The following is a 16,824-nucleotide window of genomic DNA, read 5'->3' as shown; positions in this document are numbered from 1 at the left end:
CTTATATTTGCTAATTATAATCCTTTGATTGCTGCAACAGCTGTTTAGTCCTGCTAGAGAAGTGGTAATCTATATAGGATTCAAATAGCATGAGTAATGGATTACTATTGAACTATTTTTACTGTTATTTTTCGTGATAAACCTCTAATAATTGTACATATCTCTCTTATTTGAGACAGCTTAAAATGGCTCCCACAGCAAACTGCAGCCTTGCCATCTTATATAGGAATGAGACATAGCTCTGATACCCTTCTCAGTTTCTACACATGAAAGATATTTTGAAAAATATGTGAACTTTTGGTTGAAAATGTGCAAATTTGACAAAAGTTCTTAAAATATTCCCTGATGTCTGTTATAATAAAGATAAATTACTACCCTTTTAAAATACTGTCACTTTTAAATATGAAACTCGTTTTGAAACCCCATGCTGGGGTGACAGTAGTGGTAGAGAAGAGGGAAGATCCTTGTGTCTTGGAAACATGTCCATTTCTAAGCTGTCAGGGTAGTGAAGAAGTCTGCTCTTTAAATATTTTTTTTTTTAACTCAGAGAACTATTAATTTATCTCATGTAACAGTACTTAGAATGCTTTTTGCATATGGCAGTTTGGTTGAGGGAACCCTGGGAGCAACCAGTGACGATGCAACATGACAGGTTTTTGCTTCCTATAGTGGATTCTTTTAGGGACTAGAATAAAGAAAAATTCCGTCTTACTCTTGGTAAAACATTGCATGAGGAATTCATGCACATAATTTAAAAGTTTTTTACAAGCAGGAGTTTGAAAACTGCCATAGTCATAGTAATTCTGTGAGAAACATTTCCTCATTGAATAATGACAGTAGGTTATTGCTAGGACTTCCATGCTTCCACATTGCCTCATGTTCTTACTTTTCTCAAGGAGGGGTAATGTTAGGAAGTATATTTATATGTGTATGAGATCTATTGGGAATCTTGTGTTTCTTTGCTCTGTAAGTTTTTTGAATTAGGGTTAACTTCAGAAAAAAATTGTCATCATCTGTATAAACTGCCCAAATCTAAAGCTGTTTTACTCAGAGCATCAACTAAAAAAGAACCTTTAAACATGTATGCTAATATCTAATGATTTATTAAAAAATTTGTTCTGTTTTAGCGTGCAGCTGTGTCGTGCTCTCAGTGAAAACAAAAACCATGATGTGGGTTTCAGAGGTAAGTTGTGTGGTTTGTTTGTTGATTTTAGTTAAATGAAAAACAAGCCTGGAAACAGTTCATTATTCTACCTTTGCATGTATGTGCTTGGAACGTTCCTGTGTGGTGACCACTAGTATGTGCTGAAGGTGAATACTACAAATACAAACATCCACTACAAGGATTGCTTTCAGACATGCAGGGATTTCTTTGTAGTGGGTCGTGGCAGCATCGTCCAGTATTTGATCTGTCCTGTAGAAAATAGAATACCATTTTGCAAACTCAACATACAACTAGATTTTATTTTAAAAGTTAAAGATATGAACCCTAATGTATGCAAGTGTGAAATTATCCTGTCTATTTAAAAAATAAATTATTTTAATTTGCCCACAGTTGTCTGTAGTCACCACATTACTGACTGCATGATTTAAGGCATTAAGATCTATATAACTTGTTATTGAATATAGTTTATTCACCAAACCATGTGGTAAAAGTGCAGGGTGAAAGCATGAGGTTTTGTTATTTTTCATATAGTAAAAACATTTAAAAATTATGTATTATTTAAGAACCTTACAGGTTTCTCACAGCTGGTTTTGCAACCACTGTGTTTTCATTGAGAGGTTTTTCACAAGTGGAATACCTCTGTTTAGTGCTTCAGCTTATTACAAGCATTTGTAAGGTTGCATTCTTGAGTTATAGGAGACTTTCTTTAAAAATAAAATGAAAAATCATCCTTATCAAGCATTTTTTTCTCCAATTAAATCTTACTTTCTTCGAGAGAAATGGGTTTTGAAAGCATATCTGTGCTGAGACATGACTAGGAAAGTACTGTAATGTTTTCTGTGTATGTATAATATTTATGTGAATTAGGTGTCTTTGTTAAGCCAACTGTCAAGACTCAAGTTACTATATGCAGGATGGTAATTTTTCTTCCCATTTTATTGTTATTCCATGAACTCTCCAGAGAAAGTGGATCATTGCTCACTTTATGCTGGTGTGAATTCTTAGATGTTGTTCATCAATTTTAATCCATCAGCAATAACAAAGTAATCCCCTTTATTGGTGAGGGAGACATATCTCCTTTACTTGTCAGTTGTCTGAAGTCTGCAGCATTACTGTAAACGTTGCTTTAACATTTAGAGAATTAGCTAATATATTCCTTAGTCATCTCTTGTCTTTCAACAGATATTCAGCAGGCTTTGTATGAGCTTGCTTACCACGTTGTAAGAGGAAACTTAAAGCATGATCAAGCTTCTAATGTTCTTGGTGATGTCATAGTAAGTATACATTTGCAATAATTGCATACTTAATAAAATCTTTCTTGGAGAAGCCCAAATGAAATCCAAGTAGGAGAATATTCATGAGATTTTTCTTTGACATGTCTAAAAAGTAATTTTTGTAAAATTCGTCATTTTTGTACACTTGATATGTATGTAAACTGGCAGGGTTTCATTTTTTCTACTTTTCATGGTGAGGAATAGATGTTTCAGCACAACTTAAATAAGTCACTTTTTAAGGGCACATGAAGACTGAAGTTGTTAATAAGTAAGTTGTTCATAAATGCTAGAAATAAATGTCACTTGCTCATGCAGCACATCTGTGATGCCACCTACTGGTTTTTATAACAGTGTGACAATGTTCCATTTTACTGTTGGGATGTCCAAGTTCTGTGATGGCCCTTGAAATAATGCATTACACTTATTTTTTGTTTGAAAAAAAATTTTCTTAAAATGCTCTGAATAAGTAGAGAAAATAGGGAAAAGAGTAATTTCCTCTAAACTTCTAAACTTACCAAATATTGCTGTTCCTTAAAAAAGCAAACTAGGAAAAATGCATTAAAAATACTTTAGAAATTTTTTCCTATTTTGGTAAGTTGCTGTTTTGACGTGTATGGAACACTAGGAAAAATGTGTTGCAATAATCTAGTGTAACCTTTTTAGGTTTTTTTGAACTTGAGCACTGGTGTTGAGGGGGAAGGCAAGGCTGTAGGGCACCTTGCTGTTTGGGTGGCATGTGAAATGTTGGATCTTTGGTTGCTGTAGGAAATCGTAATCTATTTGGTGTTGGAGAAACTGCAGGTCACTTTCTGGACTCCTGCTCCTCACACAGGGCTAAAGAGATGGAGGGACTAACCGGGGATTTTGTCCCTGGTCACAAAACACACTTAAATTACATTTCAAGGTTATGAGGTTTCACTACATAGCACTAATTAGATAACAGTTACATTAGATATTAGTCAGTAATTAAGCAACTTCATAATTAATAATATGCATTACTAATTAATCTGAACTTTATGATGAAGCGTTATTTTATATAATGCAAAAAATTTCTATGCATGTGTATTGTAATTTCTGTGTTCATTAAATGGGATCTTATTTCTTCTTAGGAATTCCGAGAAGACATGCCATCTATCCTAGCTGATGTATTCTGCATATTAGGTAAGTTGGGTTCCCTTCCTTTCAGCATTGCAACAGATTTAGAGAAATTCATGTTTTGTGTATCTGCTTGTTGACTTCTTCAGGAAATTTCATTAAATCTGTAAAGCATGATTTCTCTTTACAAAGCATGTGTTGATTCTTCCTCAGTGTATCTATACCTCACTTGTTAATGTCTTTTCATTCTGCTTTGTTCTGTTATAGTTTCCAGAAGTTTGCCTATTAAAGGCAGTGGAAGTTGATCTACCAAGAATAGTTAAAGGAAGTAGCTTGTAAGAATGTTGGATGTTAGCTAATGGAATCAGTGACTTAGTGATGTTATCATTCTTAAATATTTTAAATAAAAGTTGACTTACTGGTAGGTAGATCCTTTCTCCTCAGAATGTGTTCTGTAAATATTTTTGTATGTACAGTTACTGTTAGTGAAATGGAGCTTATGCTAATTGTCCAGAAATCTAAAGGCAAATGGTGTTGAGTCACTGTCTGCCAGTTGAGCAGGCTTTAAAGATGTGCACGTCTTACTCTGGTGATAACTTCTGGATTTTTATGTTGTAATATTGATTGAAAGCTGTTGCTCTCATGTCTTCCAGCTCTAACTGCCTGCAGTTTCTGTCTTGCTCCATGTCTGTGTTTTTCAACAAATTTCAGAAAATTTTTTTGCTGGTCTACTCATCACAGATCCTGTGTGTTTTGTGTGTTGAAGGAGTGAGGCATCTTCTGTGCTCTGCTTGCCTGTGAAGAGAGGCACCTCATTAAGTTTGCATATGCAGCCTTGGTTTTATACATCTGAATAATAATTTTTTATCATTTATAATTGACTTCACTTTGTTCATACTGTTCCATTCTGTGTACTTGTATCATCATTTTATAATAACTAGTTTCCATAATGCAATATTACACTGATGTCCTTTTCTTTTAAAATCTCCATTAGAAGATTTGAATTAGCTGCTTCTTGAATTACTTGAATAACTGAAACCTAGTGTATCTATCTGCCTTTTTCTATTATTTTTCTTTTCCCCCTTTCCTTTAAATTAGTGTGTAGCGAAGTGCTATGCTTTCTCTAGTAGCAGAGAATAGTATGGCTGAGGAGCTAGTTTTCAAACTTTGGGACAAAGGACGTTTGACAATTTCTTGCTTGTTTCCGCCATCTTCTTTTTTTATTCTAATCAGTATTTGCTACTATAAGGATTTTTTTCCCAATTGTTTTTGTTTCAGTAAATGAGAGTTTTGATTTGTCCACTCGTCCACATACCCTGAAAAATTTTTTTACTACAGCTTGTTCTTTGGCTGAGTCTTGGCCGCTAAGGTCCACACAGGTCTGGCTGGTCTGTTGCCTCCACTTCTACCCTGCTACATCACTGGTTTTCAGTCTCTTTAGGGTCTTATTTCTCACGTTTTTGTTGCTGATGTTTTCTCTGTGGGTCTGATTTAATATGGGTATGTGTGGTGGGTTTTTTGTTTGTTTATTGTAATGTCTGCCTTTCATTGTTTTACCTGAGTTTTGCAGCTCACTTCTTGTAACGATGTGCTTTTTAAAACTGCTTTAGAAGGTTTGCTTCCCTGCCCACTGTTCCATAGCCTGTCTTCCCATAGGAGCGAATTGCTTTCAGTAGTAGCCAATGCAGAAGAAATTAATGGTAATACGGAAACATAGCTGGTAAAAGACTGCAGGCAGACTGTAAATAGTAATTCCCTAAAGTCATGTGGAAAAAAGTTAGAGCGTTACCTTAAGGCCAGGATCATGCAGTTCTCTCCAGTAGTTTGTATTTCTGGTTTTGTGCTTATTATTGATATGTAATGCTTGCCATAAGTGTTATTGCAGCCAAGAGAATGGCAAGAAAAATTATTGCAGCGTTCCTCTCGTTTCTGTTTTACCTTTTCATGAGACTTGTGAATTTGTGGGAATTGTCATCAAAATATTACATGAACCTCTCTGGGGATGAGTGGGTGGGAAGTGGCAAGAAGCTGCCATGTTATCAGTAAGTTTCTTTGCCTTGTGTTATCATTAGCATTTATCAGAATAGTTGCTGAAAGAAGAACATTTCACAAGGAAAAATTGCTTTTCCCCCCCCATCTTCTTTTGTAGATATTGAAACAAGTTGTTTAGAAGAAAAAAATAAGAGGGATCATTTTACACAATTGGTATTGGCCTGTTTGGTAAGTTACACCTAGGAAGACTTTTGGCAAAATTGCATGTTGAAATTTGGCAAGAAAAAAGTGTTGAAGCTTGTTTTTTTTCTTCTCCAGAAAAGAGTGTTTTCCAAATGCCCAAATAATTTAAAAATTTGTCTCCATAGTGTTGCAATAGAAGAATATAGTACAGCTCCCCCTTGAGTTCTTTAAAGAGTTTTGAGAGAACTTAAGTTTTTCCACCTGCAAGTTCACCAGAAATTTTGCTTCTGAAGTATGCTTCAGGTTGCACTTCTTTATGTAACCTCCCCTTGTGTTTAGAAGTAGCATTCCTAAATGCATGGAATAAGCTTGATTTGTAGGAAAGTCCAGGATATGAAAATAGGACTTTTTAAAAAATAGAGAATAAGCTTTGTAAATATGTAGTTCTTGGTAGTAATGTCCGTGGATGCTAAGCTATGTATACTTAGTAACCAGCAATTAGACTCTAAGGCTTGTTACTTCACGGTACTCTTGTATGTAAAATCAACCACTGCAAAATTCCAGTTTCAGTTAATAGTGTGTCAGTTTTTTCTGCGTTTGTGTTTGAAGCAAAATGCAAACTTTTCTGTTGTAGTCAGAATGGACATGTAGCATAAACTAATACTTGTGTGGTTTTTAGGTCTTTGACAAATTTGGTGTGTGTTTCTGGTGTTTTTTAGTATCTTGTATCTGACACTGTCCTAAAGGAGCGTTTAGATCCTGAGACATTGGAGTCACTGGGACTCATCAAGCAGTCTCAACAGTTCAATCAAAAATCTGTTAAAATAAAGACAAAACTATTGTAAGTTTTGGGGGCAAGGGTTGTTTGGGGAGTGGGTGGGGAGGGGCAATGATGATTATTCTGGCAACAATGTTTTCTACCAAATACTCAGTTTTCTTTGGGAAATATGTTTTGTTGCACTTCACTTTGCCATTGGCTAAAGAATTTCGTTAGCCCTTAGTTTTCAAACTCTTGAGAAGTATAAAATCTTTCTCATGTTAGTTATGGCTTTTGCTACAGTGATTCCGTATATGCGGGTGAATTTTTATTTGTGATATGTGAATTTACGAAGTATAACAAACTAATTATTGCTCTTATATCAGTTAAGAATAGGTTTTGTTTTCATAACTAGGCAAATATATTAGTTTGGGCAACATGGGTTATGGTTTTTGGTATATGTTTTGTTTCTCTCTCTGCATCCAATGTTTCAGCGTCAAAGAACATCACTTGAAACAAGAATAGGTTCTTAAGCATGGACTGCCACAGAGCAGTTCTGCAGAGTAGTGTGTAGAGCAGGCTTTCCTGTAAAGTGTAGCTCTAATCTTTTTAATTATCTGCGTTTGAAATAAGAGCCGAATTTGTTCAGAGGGTTCTTGCTACCTTACAGGCGTTCATGCACTGATTTTAATAGTTTTTGCAACAGCTCAGGTAAATAATAAGTTCTTAAAAATGTCTTCAAAATTAGCATTTTGTATAACAAATTCTTAAGAGCATGAATAAGCTTCACTGGATGCATGTTACACAACAGTATTTAATTTCCCTTTATTTGCAGTTATAAGCAACAGAAGTTTAATTTGCTAAGAGAGGAGAATGAAGGTTATGCAAAGCTCATTGCAGAACTGGGTCAAGACTTATCTGGAAATATCACTAGTGATTTAATCCTTGAAAATATCAAGTCTTTAATAGGTAAGGAATTTACTGAAAGAATAAGGGTGTTGGTTTTCCTATATGTTCTTATGACTACAGAAGGTAGATCACCTTGGATAGAATCATGGTGTCTTGAAGTTCCCATTTCTGTGGGAAAATTAATTTTGAGAATGCTGTGTAGGTATAGTTAACTTAAATACTGAATTTATGGTATAGCCTCAGATACTCATGCTGTGATTTTATCATCTTTTTCAATCTACCTGTGCTTGTCAGGTAGATTGAAGCATAACGAAGTTATGCTTTTTGCTATTGAATGTATCAGTTCAGTGAATGAACGTTCTTATATTATTGAAGATACTGAATGAGTGATTCCTTGTGAAGAGAAATGAGAAGCAGAAAATGTTCTTCCTTTATCTTGTTATTTTAGTGATTTTTCCATATTTCTAAGTTGAGTCATGATAAGAATCTCACAGTCAAAGTGGAAAATTTTAAAAACAGGAAATACCTGTAATTACCCTTGTTTTATACTTTCTTTTTGAATAAAGAATTTTGTACAATATATTGATGTTTGTACTAGTGCCTGTCTCATATGGTGCCAGTGCAGTAATGGGCAAAAGGCTGTGCTGCCATTTTGTAAAAAAAAAACCAAAAAAAACTTCATTTATCAAAGCGTTTTGCCTGAGTGTCAAACGCCTGTAACAATAATACTTATTTGGGAGAGATCAAGAGAGTAGGATAGTTTTTCTACTTATTACAGTGAAAAAATCCACTAATTTTGAGGAATTTTGTGATAAAACGTTTTTCTCCCTGGAATTTTAGGAATTGCAAAAAGACTTCCTACAATATGTCAATTCTTTTAAAGTACTATCTTGCAGTAGGTTCTGGTGTAATTGAAGTGGCTTATGGGAAAGAAAGACTGATGCAGTTATATATCTGCATAGTAGATGTGCCTGGATAAAACATGTGATGGCACAATGAAGAACATAGTCTAGATGTGGATTTTTTGGATAAAAGTAATATTTCTGCCTCAAGTATGGCTCCTGGAGTTTTGGTGGAAAAGTTTGTATAGTAAAATACAGGTATGATTTCAGTATTAACTTACTTGGTCTGTATCTTTTCTCTTGCTCCCCTTCAAATAAAGGAACTTCTCTCTTCTGCTGGTAATAATGCTGAATTGACAGGGCAGTACCACCAGGAGGATCAGGGTCTAGCTCAAACCAGAATAGTTTTTGGGGTGTAAAATAATTACTAGCTGACTGATTAGTGTGACGGAATATGTGTGGCAGCACAAGGGAAGAAGCAGCAGCCCCTACCTTTTGCTTGCCCTATGGTGTTGGCAAGATCAGGTTTTTAATTATTAAATGTTCCCTTTAAGGTGTTAATTTCTACTTTTGCTGTAATCTGCATTGGAAGTCTTGTTTAGTATTTTTGCATAGTTCAATATTCAACAAATCAAAATGATTGGTGCTGTACTTACAGATGATCCAGATTATTTTGCTATTGATAAGTCAGGTTCAAATTTCACTGAAAAAAAAAAACTTTAAAAGTTAATGCATTTGTGTTTTAGAAACAGAATGAAGATGAAAATTGGCAAACTTTTCTATTTAACTTTTCTGCTCTGTCCTTTCCACTAGGATGTTTCAATCTTGATCCTAACAGAGTTCTGGATATCATCCTAGAAGTCTATGAGTGCAGGCCTGAGTATGATGATTTCTTTGTACCACTGATAGAGTCTTACATGTACATGTGTGAACCTCAGACTCTATGCCATATCCTTGGGTTCAAATTCAAATTTTATCAGGTAACGTATTTCCATTCTTAATTTTTGGGTTTTGTGGTTGATGGTTGAACTAGTAATAATGGATTTTCTGCAGGTGGTTGGTTTGTTTTTTTTGTGGGTTTGTTTTTGTTTTTACATATATAAATTCGTTTTTGTTGTAAAATTCTGATATTAAAAGCAATAATTTCATTATTTTGAGTGGGAGTCTCTTACCATATTTTACAGGAGAATGCTTAATGTTCTCTTAAAAGAGCTGAAAACAATCTTGATACCTTCCACTTGAACTTGTAGAGTTATGTAAGGACTGGCATTAACAATGAAACTGTACATTATAAATAAGACTTATCCTCAGGAGTGAGGAGCATGTTTGCTGGGGAGTCATGGTTGATATTTGATAATATACACAAGGGGTTTTTTTAAAATGTGTAGTTAGGAATTGCATACAAGAACCATAGGGTGTGAAGATAAAGTTTTTGTTTCTGAAAATACTGAATGTATATTACAATTAAGTCTAGAGATTTGGAAGTAGTAGCAGTTAAATAACAAAGTAACAAGGTGAACTGTGGGTTAATATGTTTCATCTGAGCAAGAATTGAGTGGTTCCTGCTTTATGACCTTCTGCTGTCATCTCATTGCTTTTTTCTTAAATTTCCCATGTTGTCCATTTTAGGATCCAAGTGGTGAGACCCCTTCCTCCTTATACAGAGTTGCTGCTGTCCTTTTGCAACATAATCTCATAGACTTGGAAGATCTTTATGTTCATGTAAGTGACAGTACTACTCTGCTAGATGCCAAAGCTTAAGAACACTAAAAAAAAAGCAAGTCAGATATTTTACCCTATTTCTAAATTTTCAGATTCACGATAGTCTGTGTAATACCTATAGGTGTACAATATTTAGTGACTGTTCAAATTTTCAGTGCTTTCTTAAGGCCACATATTCAAATAAGCACACATTGAAATATGAATGCTGATAAACTTTATTTGAATTATCTGTGTACCATCCTTCAGATTGTTTACGTTCTGGCAGAGTAGGAAGTTGGAGGTAAGTAACCTTCCTTAAGAGTTAGACCCATCGAGTTTTGCTTTACAGGATCAGTTTTTGAGAAAAGTGGTAGGACAATCGGCTCCAAACATTCTTTTAGTTAAAAAGTTGGGGTATTTTTTAAAAATGGTTGCATGTTCCTGATGAGGCCTCTCATTCTCTACAAGAATTCTGATCATTTGTTAGGTTGAAGGAAGGAAAGGGACTTATGTGTTCAGATATAATCAGAGACTTTGTGTGGTTCTGCCAGGCTTATCAACCAACCAGCATTCTGGTTTCATGACTGGTTAACAGAATGTTGCAGATATCGAATGAATTTTACATTATACGAGAACTTTTAATTTCAGAGTATCCATAGTCTTAAGACAAAAAAAATAAGATTCAGCTCTTCCACTGATATCAAGGAAATCTAGTTAGACCTGTGGAAGGTTTGGAAGGTAGTCCTGCCTTTAATTTGTAGGGCATTTCATAGCCTTAGTCCCAGTCTCATCAATATTGACTCATTAGTAGCTCACTGGCTTCATAGGAGTATTTCGGCTGAAAATGTGTTGGGTGGAGCAAGAGCAGGAGTGCATGTCTCAGATAACTGGTGTGGAGTGAGGAATGTGTGATGATAATGCTTGTTTTTAAGAGAATGTTTGTAAGCTTACAAAACATGCTCAGACTTGGAGTTACAGTTGCCTGTGCAATCTCAGCTCAGACTTGTACAGGTTTGGGCATGTTTTCTGCCAGTCTCATGGCTCGAGAGTCCCTGCAGTCATTTGCACTGTTCACCTGCATGATGATAATTCTCAGTCTCGTTCCAGAATCTCTCTTCTAGTAGCTGTCTTTGCATGTTTGGGATGGTATATTTTTTTTTAATATCTTTTCAATTCAGGCTTAATTTAACTTGCTATGAAAGTTTATATCAAATAATTAACATGTAGGTGTTGAGTCTGGAGTTCATTGTGTGGCTCCCGTATGAGAGCCCTGCCAGGATTATCACTCATATTAAGAATGTTCTCTCCTCCCTGCCCTTCCAAGCCTGTCAAAACTGTTCTCAATTAGTGTGTGTATACACAGAGCCATATAGAATGTATGGCATCCTAAAGATAGAATTTGCCCGTTGAAATTCCACACTAGGTGCTTCTTGGTGAAGCTTAGTAGTTTTCCTGTGTTTTCAAATGGGAAAAATGCAGCTCCCTAGACCTTTTACCTTTCCAAGTGGGATTTGTTCTTCCCCAAATTTCTGTGAAATGGAGGAATTCTTTCCTCCTTCAATGATCAGTTTGGGCAAAGAAAAACCAATGAAAATCTTCTCTTGTTAAAAACATTAGAAGAAAAGATGAATGTATCAAAGAGGTCATGACTCTGCAGTAAGTTCTGATTACTTACTTGCAGGGAAAGTGTGTTCTTGGTTTCAGGAGCTAAATTGAAGTTTTGCTTTATCAGAAAAAGAGCCTTTTAATTTCTGAGTGCATGTTTATATTCCTCACCCTGATTATTCTCAAGTACAAGACTATGCTGAGGTTTTTTCATGCCAGGTACTTTATCTAAGATGATTTCGAATGAACAGATGTTACATGTGTTTAACCCACATTGCTCATAAATAAAAAATTTGGTAAGCTTTAAATGGTATTTCTCTAAAATGAAGGTGCAATCAAAGTGTGTGGCTAAGTAGGTTACCTGGTTTTCCTTGGTGATCAAATTTTTCTTCCCTTTAGATGAGCAATATTTTGAATTCACTTCGATTAAGGTGCTGAGTTGTGTTAATGTTACCATGGAGTATGTGTGTAGTTGTCACCATAAAGCTACAGCTGAATAGTAAATTGGAGGGCAAGGGGGGCTCAGACAACAAATAGTTGTGAAGAAGTAGAGTGGTATTATTTCTCATGAGTCCCTGATTTCAGACTGGTGTGCTATTAGTGTAATTCCCTATTTGGGATGATGGCAGCAAGGAAAAAAAACTGATTCCCCGAAAGACTGTCAGATTAGTAACCAGAAACAACAAAGTTCTCTAAGCTCAGGTGATCCACAGTAGCAGTTGATCATTTCAATTTTCAGATACAATGTTCTGTTTTTTCAGCTTCTACCGGGGGATAATGCCATCATTGAGGAACACAAGCGAGAGATAGTGGAAGCTAAACAAATTGTCAGAAAACTTACAATGGTCGTCTTATCATCTGAAAAGACTGAGGAAAAAGAGAAAGAAAAGGAAAAAGAGGAGGAGAAAACTGAAAAGGTGTGACCGAGTAGCTTTCTTTTCAGTAAAATTATTTTAATTAAAATGTATTGTTATAAAAACATACTTGTGTTTATTTCAACAACAGTTATATACTTCTTGGATGGCTTGTATTTGTCTTCTGACTGCACTTCTGTTATATCCGGTGTACAAAAATGCCTGGTTTGGGGTTTGTTCTCGATTTCTGTACGTGACATATTCTTGGTTAAATGAGTAATTGATTTCTTCTGTCCTTTTTGTTGTATTGGCTCCACTAATTATGCCCCAGCATTTATACACTTCACGGTCTTTAGCAGCTGCCCTTGTCAGATTCACGATAGTATAATCCTAGTTGATTTCCTAAAAGTAAGGACATTAGTTCTCCCAGTCAAGAATTGGGACATAAAGAATTGCCGGACTTAGGAATGTTGGTATAATTATCCTGCATTGTAGAAAAAGCTTAAAACTGAAGATTTTTAGTTGTAACTGCTCTCTGTGCTTTTCTTTAAGCCTGTATCTCTATATGTGTAAATTTATAATTTTAGAAACAAAATTATTTGATCTCTTAGAGGCCATTCTGTTTTCATCTTCATTTGGGTGCTTAAGTACTTCTTGAACACTTTATTTAAAACCTGGTTTGTCTACCTATTCCTACTTCTTCTACTCCACCTTGATTCTGTTAATCTCTGACCTTCCTTCCTACTTTCATTTTTCTTTCCTAGCTTGAAAAATCTAATTCCATTTTCTTCCTCAGGTACCTGATACAGTCACTACCCTCTGACTCAACTGCAGCCACAGCTGCTGCTTAAACAGAGTCTTTTCATCACTTTAAATTTTTGATCTCCCTCCCTTTTGCTTATACCACGTTGCTTTGGCCCACCTTCTCTGCTGTCAGATGGGGCTGCCCAGGATTTTCTGAAGAATGGTTGTCACTCTGTTCTGATGGAACAATAAACCCTTGAACGTGGGGAGTGTATGCATTACAAGTCATGTCAGAGGAATTAAGACAGCTTTCATGCTAAGCTTTAGAATTAAGAACTAGGGAATTTTAAGCTCTACCAGAAACTGCAGCGTTTTTCTGAAGGATAAAAATCTGAGCCTGTGTGATGGGAAAATTAAGAACTTTACTTAACAGAAACCAATCTGTGACTGCACACACTGTTATGCAGTGTGTGCTGTGTCTTGAAAAACTTGTTTCTGTTCTAAAAATACTTTTGTATGTGCTTAACTGTGCACTTCACAGCATTTAGGGGAGTAACTACATGTGAAAGCTGTTGTTAGCCTAAGTTTAGGCAGATTGTATCCAACATGTCATTTTAATGTTCTATTTTTAATACAGTAAGTATCATGCCTGCAGGAGAATAAATGCCTGCAGAAGGAAAGCAGTGTTTAAAAATTATTGACCTGACTTTTAAATCCACAAAATGCTTATTTTGTGTGGTTAAAATTCATTATTATCTCATGACTCTAATATGAATAATTTAATCTTGACAAGTGTGCTACCTACTTTAGCCTTTTTGATGCATTTAACTGTGTGGTAGGACATCCAGACAGGTCAGAGTGTGGGTAGCAGGAATGGGTTTGATAGAAATTCTAGACTGACCCCTCTGTACTGGACACGTCTTGGCTTTTGGAGAGCTCCTGTCAGACCTTGCTTACCCATAAGTCAAGCAGCATGTGAGCTCCATAAGTTCAGCATGAATAGAGACCTTACTTGGTTTTGCTATGGAGCTTTCCTCTACATGTTGCCATGTGCTCTGGTTCTACAGTTTGTGGGCATAGGAGTGTCTTTTTGTAATTAATTATTGTTCTTGTCAGTCGGCCATCTCTGCTTGTGTGATTTAAATAAAATTATATTTTGCTCTAAAATAACATTTTGTCCTAGACTTGTAATCTTCCTTCCCTGGGTGTAAACATCGTCTTAGGCTTATAGTTATTTACAGCTAGTTCTCCTTACTGTTAGTCACTTTAGAATAGACTTTTACCTTGGGGGCCAGGGAAAACAAATTTATAACAATAAAATATATCAATACCATGTCCCTGAAAAGCCGCTTCAAGGCATGACCTTAGCTCTAGACTCCTGTTTTCTCTTATGCCTGTATTACAAAGGGAATCTCTGGAAAACTTTGTGTGGACTTGCACTTAAAATCTAGAGTCTCCTAGAACAGATGCTAATGTGAAACTTACTGTACAGGCACACTGGGACAGAGGAAGGGTTTGAGTGTGGCTTAGCTTTTTTTTTTTTTTTTTTTTTTTTTCCTAATCTGCTTTTGCAAGAGATGTTTGGGCTTTTAAACCCAGAAAAACACAGAGCATAAATGATTCTTAAGTACTTGCACTGTGGTTAAAATGTCCTGTAAGGAAATAAGCCACAGTAGCTTGTGACAGTTGGAAAAATGTGTCATCAGGCAACTTTATAAATGTCTGGTTTTGTTTTTTTTTTAACTTTGATCCAGATGTTAAATTCTACATGGATTAGTTTATGATTTCTTTTGAGGTTTGCTGATTGTCTAAATGTCTAGCTAAGTTTTATTTTGCATATGGTTTTATTACATGGTGATATATAAGGCTTTTTTTCTCTAGCTGTGGATTGCAGCTGCTTAAGGAGAAGTATTAAGGAGACTTTATGAACACACTTTTTCTTTATTATCTTGCAGCCTCCTGATAATCAAAAACTTGGCTTATTGGAAGCCTTATTGAAAATTGGTGACTGGCACCATGCACAAAGCATTATGGATCAGATGCCTCCATTTTACTCTACTTCGCACAAGCCGATTGCCATCGCACTTTGCCAGCTTGTCCATGTGACAATTGAGCCTCTGTACCGCAGGTAAAGTGACAGCCACAGTTCTGCTGCTACTCTGGAGGAAACCAATTTCTTTACAGCATGAATTCACTAATAAGCCTAGTTATAGATACATTTTTAACATTTTCACTTCTATTTCATGTGAAATGCTGCATATTTTATTTTTCAGAGTTGGTGTACCTAAGGGAGCTAAAGGGTCACCAATTTCCTCTTTGCCAAACAAGAGAGCACCAAAACAAGCAGAGAGCTTTGAGGAATTGAGAAAGGAAGTGTTCAACATGCTTTGTTACCTTGGTCCTCATCTGTCCCATGATCCCATTTTATTTGCAAAAGTAGTGCGCCTTGGAAAAGCATTTATGAAAGAGGTTGGTATGACACAACAGCTGGTCAAAATGTGAAAAATACCAATTACTCCGGTATAAAAAAAAGCTTGTCTTGCTAATTGTGTGATATTCAAATGCTGAAACAAAAGAAAATTTTGACTAATGACGAACTTGGATAATCTTATTTTAATTTTTGATCTATTTTATGATCCATAAACATTTTTATGAACAACTTAAGGCACTTCAGGTTTATAACCACGAATATTTTAGTGATACCTGATTTCCCGTTATGGTGTTCCTATTTTAAAATACCATCTCTGTGTGTATAATTAAAAAACCCAATGGACATTTAGTACTGACTGCCTGCAAGCTTCTACATTATCACTGCTACAATGTCATAAACAAGGATTGATAACCTAATACATGTGCAGTACAAATAACTTCAGCTTTCTGTTCCAGCTGTTAGGTTACTTGGGAATTAGGGGAATGTTGCATCGTTTTACTTCATGTTTTCCCCCCCCTGTTCTGCCTAGTTAAAATCTGCTGCTGTTGATCTTGTGTCAGTGACAAGTCTTTAGATGCTGCTAAGGATGAGTTTGATGTGGAAATTACTTCAAGTTGCCAACTTGAGAAATTAACTGATTTCTTGAGATGGGTTACTGTCTTTTGACCATGTCTTTACCATATGTCTATTGAAGGATTGGCAGTATGACCTGTTTTAAAAGGCTGCAAGTTGAATTTATATCCTGAGCTCCCTTAACATGTACTCGGTAGTTCAGATTGAGCCTTTTTGATTGATTTCTTTTGCTGCTTTTCTGGCAATTTGGGTTTGCTCTCAAGTCAACAATAGGGGTTTAATTTTTTTTTTTTTTAAACAGCAGCTCAGAGAAACTTTGGAATAAAAAAAATTTAAATTGCTATTATTATCAATGAACAACCAGTCCGCCTCTCCGAGACTTAAAAATTATGGATTTTGTTACCCAGCATTATTTTTTAACTTATGACAGAAAATTGGGAAGTTTGATTGATCCAAGTGGCACTGGAGGGGAAGTTTTCAGTTTTATAACTTCTTTTTCTTAAAAGTATTTTTATTTCAACTGCAACTACCAAATATTGGCATGCTCATAATTTATATACCACCTAAGGAGAGGCTTTCGTGTCCAGCTGTATCTGATGATGCAGAGCTAAGAACACAGAATTCTTGGGAAGATCTTTTTGTTGAAAATAGGAGATTTTGTCAAGAGAATTCGTTCTTGTTAGGTTCCAAGATGCAGTG

General features: G+C 35.6%; 1 protein-coding gene across 7 annotated transcripts in view; it reads left to right on the top strand.

Moving 5' to 3' along the window:
* THOC2 (THO complex subunit 2) overlaps positions 1–16,824 on the top strand; it is a 49,274-nt gene that overhangs the window by 4,809 nt on the left and 27,641 nt on the right. For all 7 annotated transcript variants that reach the window (XR_015806781.1, XM_014886375.2, XM_088173248.1 and 4 more), the window contains exons 2-12: positions 1,128–1,183; positions 2,348–2,439; positions 3,549–3,600; positions 5,684–5,754; positions 6,429–6,550; positions 7,302–7,435; positions 9,031–9,197; positions 9,847–9,939; positions 12,285–12,440; positions 15,077–15,249; positions 15,395–15,590. Coding sequence is in view for 6 of the 7 variants with exons in the window: in XM_014886375.2 (XP_014741861.1) it covers positions 1,128–1,183; positions 2,348–2,439; positions 3,549–3,600; positions 5,684–5,754; positions 6,429–6,550; positions 7,302–7,435; positions 9,031–9,197; positions 9,847–9,939; positions 12,285–12,440; positions 15,077–15,249; positions 15,395–15,590 (1,312 nt within the window). In the remaining variant the exon portion in view is untranslated. The remainder of the gene's footprint in view (positions 1–1,127; positions 1,184–2,347; positions 2,440–3,548; positions 3,601–5,683; positions 5,755–6,428; positions 6,551–7,301; positions 7,436–9,030; positions 9,198–9,846; positions 9,940–12,284; positions 12,441–15,076; positions 15,250–15,394; positions 15,591–16,824) is intronic.

Source organism: Sturnus vulgaris, chromosome 14 (genome assembly GCF_052056855.1).
Source record: "Sturnus vulgaris isolate bStuVul1 chromosome 14, bStuVul1.hap1, whole genome shotgun sequence".
NCBI lineage: Eukaryota > Metazoa > Chordata > Aves > Passeriformes > Sturnidae > Sturnus > Sturnus vulgaris.
The sequence above is the reverse complement of the archived record's forward strand: the minus strand, read 5'-3'. Positions and strand labels throughout refer to the sequence as shown.